Consider the following 7,650-nt stretch of genomic DNA (forward strand, 5'->3'; position numbering starts at 1 on the left):
TACACTTCGCAGTGGGGGGGGGGGGGAATTGGTGTCTTTGAGTTGCTAGGATAATAGATAAAAAGTAAATTTCAATTTATATAGTAATTGAGTCAAATTAGATAAGAAAATAAAACCTTGGTAAATTTTGATAGCATTGTTGCTTCAACTATAACTTAAGTGGTAGTTCCCATAATTCATATATGTGCACAATGCTCGTTAGTTGATCCATATCCTTAAATTAAATAAAGGACGAATATTTTTATGATATTTATTAGTTTTTCCTATAGTTCGAAATAATTACATATTATTTCACTAATTTATAATTTCATACCAAATTTCAAGTCAGATACATCTAGATACATGTATTTCTGCTACCAGATAAACTAAAATAGGGAGTGAGGCGAGAGAAGGTGAGAGGTGAGCGAGATAGGAGGGAAGCGAGCGAGATCCACGAATACATACAAATCACACTAGATACATGTATTTGGGATACCAGATAAGAGAGTCAGATACATGTGAATTCACTTGGATACATTGTATCAAGAAGAAATTATACCTAGTTTTGACCCATGATATTCGAGATACATGTATTTTGACGTATCTAAACACGCCAAATACATATATCCGAAGTTAAAATTCTGATAAGACTCGTAATATTACAATTTACAAACTAACATGAATCTAAGTGATTAACTCCTAAACTATTGGAATTTCTATAATTACCCTAAAATAAAACATAAAACATTTTAGGCTTTGTATACTTTTACTTTTTACTTTAGAAGGAAGTCAGCCCACAGCCAATATAAAGGTATTAAGGAAGGAACAAAAGAGTGAAAAAAGTGCACAGTAGGCTAATTTAAGGCCCATTATAGAATCGGATTCTGGTGACCAATAAAGTGGTATCCAATCTTCAAAACAACTTGAAAAAACTTCTTTAGATTCTATTTTGAAGTATTTTTTATTTTTTTTTAAATATTCTTTCTTTTTAGAAGCTACCTACTTTTAATTAGATAATTCCAAAAAACTATAATTCAGGCTCCTAGAAAGATAAAAATAAGAGAACAAATTAGAGTCGTCACTATGAGCTAGGCTCGTTGAGCTGGCCTGGTCTAATATGTGATTTAACTGGATTGGGCTAAAAAATTTGGAGTTTATTTAAGAAAGGCAAAAGGGGAGTAATTTCCCTAGATAGTCACCCATGTTTGGGAAATTACTTAGGAATATCACTTATGTTTGTTTTAGAACTATAATATCACCCAACTTTACCTCTTTTCCTCAAAATATACTTGACAAATTTTTTTTTATCTCTCTCCTAATAGGATGCCATGTCACATTATTCTTTTTTTATTATTAACATTTTTTTAATTCCTTTTTTATTATTAACATTTTTTAAAATTCTTTAAAAAACATTATATCCTTTGTAGTTTGACAATATAGTTACCTTATTACTCTAATGAATTAAAATATCAACAAAAAGGGAGTCCAAAGCTAAAAGGGCCATTTTTTTCCTTCAAAAAACAAAAAGGGCACATCAAAAAAAAAATTAACCAAAAGGGCAAAATCCCTCTTGATGGATCGATTTTCTTCTGACAAAAATTGACGTCATTCCGTTAAAAGAAATAAAAATCGCTGCATTTGACAGTGATTTTTCAAAAAAAAAAAACCATTATTTCTTTAAAATCGCTGCTATAGCAGCGATTTTTTGTTAAGGAATTAAAAAAAAACATAAAGAACAAGTTTTAAATTACATAAAATTCCGGCGACAGCCATTTAACAAAAAAAAACAAGTTTTTTAAAGAAAAAATCGCTGCCGACGCAGCGATTTTCAGTTTTAATTTTCATTTAAATCGCTGAAAGGGTAAAGATTTTTTTTAAAAAAAAACTTTTTATGAAAATCGCTGGCTTCAGTTTTATTTTTAATTTTTTTTTTATTAAATTCTCTGCAAGGGTAGGATTTTATTATTTATTTTTTAAATAATTTCTTAAACAAAATCGCTGCTATAGCATCGATTTTGCTTTTATTTTTTTTAATATAAAAACGCTGTTATAGCAGCAATTTTAAAGAAAAACTATTTTTTTATGAAAATCGACAGCGATTTTTATTTCTTTTAGCGGAGCGGCGTCAATTTTTGTTAGAACAAAATCGCTTCGTCAGGAGCGATTTTACCCTTTTGGTAATTTTTTTTTGATGTGCCGTTTTGTTTTTTAAAGAAAAAAAGTTGCACTTTTGACTCCGAACTCAACAAAAAGTTGCCATTGCCCATTAGTGCCCATATAAAAACATTATCTCGCTTGAAAAATCGGAGGAAGCCACATATTTTCTTGAAGAATCGGAGGAGCTCATATTTGGATTTGCCGCCTAATCCCCTAGAACTAGGGTAGAAATTTTTGGGCTATGTATTTTATTTTTTTTACAAGGTAATATGGGTTGTCTAATTTTTTTTTAAAAAAAAGTTAATAATGAAAAAGGAATAATGTGACATGGCATCCTATTAGGAGAGAGATAATATTTTTTTGTGTAAGTATATTTTGAGGAAAAGAGGTAAAGTTGGGTGATATTGTGGTACTAAAACAAACATAAGTGATATTTCAAGGTAATTTCCCAAACATGGGTGACTATCCAGGGAAATTACTCGGCAAAAGGGTCTGGTTAACCTTTATACTTGACTCGGATTGTAAATTGGACCCTTCTACTCCACAAAGTTTCAATTGGACACTTCAACTCAAATAAAATAGAAATTTAAAGCCCCTTTGACCATTGACTGGCCTTAGGTGGCGTTAAATCAAGTATAAGGGTCTACCAGACCCTTTTGCCTTTAAGAAAAATGCCTTTTAGCTCGGTCCAGATAAGCATGCTGATTTATAGGGCTTGAGTAATATGAGTTGGGCCGGCCCGTTGGCTAATAAAATATAGTATAAAAAATAATGAAAGTTCAAACTCAAAGTCTATTCAAAAGTTATATTAAAATTTAGAATCATCAAACATGATGTACTTAGTATTCCTGTTACTATTGAATCATCAGAATAATAATATAGCATTGGTGGATGTGTTCTCACCAAGTATAAAATTGTATCCATCATGAAAACATTTAAACACTTGTTGCTACTCGAAATTGGTTCCATGGTATATATATCTTGTCCAACTTAATAAGTATTACACCCTTTGTCCCAATTTATGTGAGTTACTTTCCTTTTTAGTCAGTCCCAAAAAGAATGATACATTTATATATTAAGTAACAATTATCTATAAAATATTTATTTTACCCTTAATGAAATGATTTACGGCTACACAAATTTCTATTATTCATTTTGGATCACAAATTTTAAAAGTCTTAATTTCTTTTTTAAACTCTGTGCCGAGTCAAACTACCTCACATAAAATGGGATGGAGGGAGTATAAAGATTATTTTATTTGTGGATTTGATTAGCAAGTAGTATCCTAACACCATGCAATATAATCTTGTCAATATTTATGTTATTATTTTAAAATTATAGTTTCATCTAAAAAAATATTTTAAAAGTATATTTTTTAAAAAGTAGGCTGACTTGACACGATTTGTAGCCCACATACAGATGGATTAGGTTAGTTGTTTTCTGGCCCACAAAAAAAATGAGTCAGTCCAACCTGATCCGTCAAATTTCAAAGCTCGTATAGGCTATTCCGTATGGGATAGACTAGCCCATATTGATAGCTCTAGTAAAAATATCGAAAATATTTTGCTTACACTATATATCTTAATTGTAAATTTGTAATAGTATATAAATAGACACAATATGTGATACAAGACATATATACTTGAAGAAATAAGAAAATGCCATCTCTCTCTCTATATTTCTTGTTTTATATTGTTCTATTTTACTCTCAATTTATAAAACATGCTAACTAATTTTTGATGAAAAATATGATATAAATTATTCCTTTTTTCCAAAACAAAATATATGTATTTATAAACTTCAAAATAAGTACTATAAATCACGGATTATACTATTCAAACATAATTTACTTTTGAAAAAAAATAAAAAATCAACTCTTATTAGTTTTGGGATGAATGAAATGTTGCTTTCAGTATTTGCCTGTGTTTTACCAGATTTCTGTACTGTTATGAGGCACGTGTGAACATTATGGTGACACGTCACCATAAACGAGCACAAAAATATAAAATAAATGAGCTCAGAAGTAATAGGTGGCTCAGTTGGTTTGGAGGTGGTTATCCACACAGATGACCCGGGATCGATTCCCCCTTAATGCCTTCTGAGTTGAGCCTGTCGCATAGGGCTTGCCTAGTGCGGTTTACATTTCCTGTGTGGTTTGCAGGCTATTACACAGTGGGGGTTTACCCAGTGCGCACAAAGTGCTCACCCGTAGGGCAGAGGCTGTGACAGAGGTTGTAGCGGCTGCAGGTTATCCTGAGGTAAAAAAAAAAAAAGTAATAGGACCCTATTTAAATTTCGGTGTGTCGTTGAATTTTCAGGTATAATTCAGGGTACTTGTGTTTTATACTCTTTTTATTTCTTCTACTTATTCTTTGGTCAACTTTAATTTGTAATTGTTGTATTTAAATTACTCGATTTTACAAACATAACATACTCAATATAGTCTTACCAGGTAAGATTTTGAAAGAACAAAGTGTACATAAATTTTATCTCGAGGTAGCAAGGTTAAGATGAAACTTACTTTGATGAAGGGATAATTTGTTTTATTTTTTGAACTAATAGTATCAAGTTCATGCCCTTATCCTCACCAACCAACATTATGAACTACCAATTTGTCAACTTAGACAATGATGTATTTTGTATTATTGCTTTCCATCATTCTCAATGGAATCTTAGAGGCAAGTTTACTTCTTTTAATTTAGACACAATTTTATTTTCCCCACTAGATAGAATTTTATTATTCCATGGCTTCACTATAATTGATCCACTTATATAATGCTTTAATGCCATTAATTCTACCACCAATTAGTAATCAATAGCTTTACCTAAAGTAACGGCGCATCATGAATTATTCCCTACATTTTGCCAAATTTTTATGGTACACTTCTCATCTTTCGCTCTCAAATAATGTCGTGTTTCTCTTTTATCCGTTTTTTTAATAAATATGAATTAAAAATAAGTTTTAATTTTATTAGTATTTGAATAGTATTTTCTTTCATATTGTTTATGCTACGAGTTATAAAAAATAACTTCTTTATTTTTCTAAGATAAGAACAAACTTACCTACACAATTTTTTTTCATATTTGATTACTTGGGAAACTATATTTGATACGTCATTGTTATTGTTATAAGACTCACTTCTAATTAAGATGTTTATAGACTTAAAGAACAATAACTTACTAAGAATAAAATGAGATGAAATAATCAGTGGAGTAGCTACATGATGGTCAAGGTGTCCAATTGGACACCCTTCGTCGAAATAAAATATCTTATATACAAGTAAAATAATATACGAAATGATTAAATAACATATTTTGTATATCCTTAACTCAACAAGCTATTGTAGCCTAATGGTTTTAGATGATTGAAATGAGGCAGTGCTCGTGTGTTCAAATCTCACTTATTCTACTTTTTAAAAAGAGTTTTGGCTTCGCCACTGAAAATAATTAATCATGATAGATAATTGAGATAAAGAAAGTAACTGATATATGTATTACTTTCTCGATTATTTTACTTGTCATATTTAAGCAAATTATTCTTATTTACTCTTTTGATTTCAATGACTACTCTTTTTAAATCACGTTAAGAGCGTAAAAATATTCTTTCATTGTAGAATATCAATAACTAATGTTTAAATAATCTGATTATGTTAGCTTATTTTACACCGTCGTGCAAAGTGCTTAATTAAACTCAATCTTCGTGATCAATAATATGGTAGAACTAGAATAGAGGTTGTACATGGTTTATCCTTATTAATTAAACGGATTTGACAAATAATCATGCCAGAGATAGATAGATGTATCTTAGTTGTTTTTTTGGTTTTCATTCTGTTTTATTGGAATCCGATTAAATTTGGGATATTATTTGATTTTGATTGACTTAATAATTTAGAGGTGTGCATCCGGATTTTGGTTCGGTTTTATGTATTATCAGTTCGGTTTATCGATTTTCGTTTTTTATTAAGCTAAACCAATAAGATATTCTTTATCGGTTTTCGATTTATGGATTTTTGGTCATTAACGGTTTGTTTTTTGCTTTACCCAATAAAAAAATGCTCATAAAATAAATATATGATTTCTCACTTCTCTAACAATTTGGCACGATACAGTGAGACAAGCAAATCAGCTGTAAGTGTTTTGATGTAGTAAAACAAAAAATATAATGAAAAATTGCATCAATAAAAGTAGATGTAGTATAAAGGCTACAATAACTTGCTATAACCAAAACATAATATGGAATTTGTGAAGTAGAAATACTATGACGTGTGAAGTGTGTAGACCGTAGGGTAGAGTATTGATATATTGTCTAGTTATGTTAAATTAAGGATATAGTAGTAACTTACTATCGTCTTATTGGGTTATCAATTTTACTCAATAACCACCGATACCAAACCGATAACCCAATTATTTTTTTATAAAACCACTAAAACCCATTAACCCAATAACATTTTTTCGATTCGGTTATTGATCGGTTTGATTTCTGCTACTTAATATATTACTTAAGAAATATTTAATTAAAATAATTTTATTTGTAATATTCTTTAAAGTTCTAATTGGCTATTGTCATTTTAATGGGTGTACGAAGAATAGTATGAAACAAATACGTAAAATGAAATGGAGGGAGTACATAAACATGTTTATGATGGCAGGTTGTAAATTTCATCCTAAAATTATTCGAGGTGCGTACAAGTTAATCGAAGAGCTGACAAAATCATTTGGAGCAACATAGCGTTACGATTTACAACACATTTTTTCCGGTCTGCAAGATCCGCCATCATTTTTTAAAATCAAGTAATAGAACCTCAAAGGAAGAAGATGAATACTGAATGTTAATTATTACTATTAAATCTCATGATTAATTAATTAATTACCGTTTACATTAATCTCAGGTCCAATTTTGGCAGTAGCAGCAGCACCATCACGAGGACCTATTTTTCCCTGAGCAATTATCATAGACTTATAGATCTCCACCAGCACTTTCTCATCGTACTCTTTAACCCGCCGCATCCCAAATCCGTCGATTCCGCCGCCGTAATCGCCGCCGAATCCCCGAGTATTCGCAATCCTCAGCATCGCATTCACATAAGCATCACGCAGCCCAATAAGAAGCTTCTTCAGTGAGAATCGTTTAAAATTGATTTTCAGCTTCAATTTGGGGGTTAACTTTATCTTCCAGAACTTTCGTTTTCGGGTCGAACCTTCTGTTGGTAAGTCGACCCGGTTGTTCCGATTCAACTTCTGATAACCTCTTCTTCTCCAGTAACCCTTTAATCCTCTGTATACTCGGGTTGATGCCCCTTCCATTTTTTTGTCTGTTTGTGAAAAAGGGATCGGATCGGATCGAGCTGAGAAATGGTAATTTACATTAAAGGAGAATGATACAAAGATAGAGAGAGAAATATAGGTTGGAATTTGGAGGATGAAATGCAATTAATTAGCTTTGAATGTGAGTATAAAGAAATAATGGAAATTAGTGAGAGAGAGAGATGAGTGTATTTAATATCTGTTGCAACT

The 7,650-nt window shown here is 30.9% G+C and overlaps 1 protein-coding gene across 1 annotated transcript; it reads right to left on the bottom strand.

The window, feature by feature from the left end:
- Positions 1 to 6,760: 6,760 nt before the first annotated feature.
- On the bottom strand, positions 6,761 to 7,650 carry LOC102584218 (uncharacterized). The gene has a single exon (XM_006359823.2). It carries the CDS (start codon positions 7,438 to 7,440, stop codon positions 7,000 to 7,002), a length of 441 nt encoding a protein of 146 aa, XP_006359885.1. The 5' UTR covers positions 7,441 to 7,650; the 3' UTR covers positions 6,761 to 6,999.

The sequence above is a fragment of the Solanum tuberosum genome, unplaced genomic scaffold (assembly GCF_000226075.1).
Source record: "Solanum tuberosum cultivar DM 1-3 516 R44 unplaced genomic scaffold, SolTub_3.0 scf00309, whole genome shotgun sequence".
Lineage (NCBI taxonomy): Eukaryota > Viridiplantae > Streptophyta > Magnoliopsida > Solanales > Solanaceae > Solanum > Solanum tuberosum.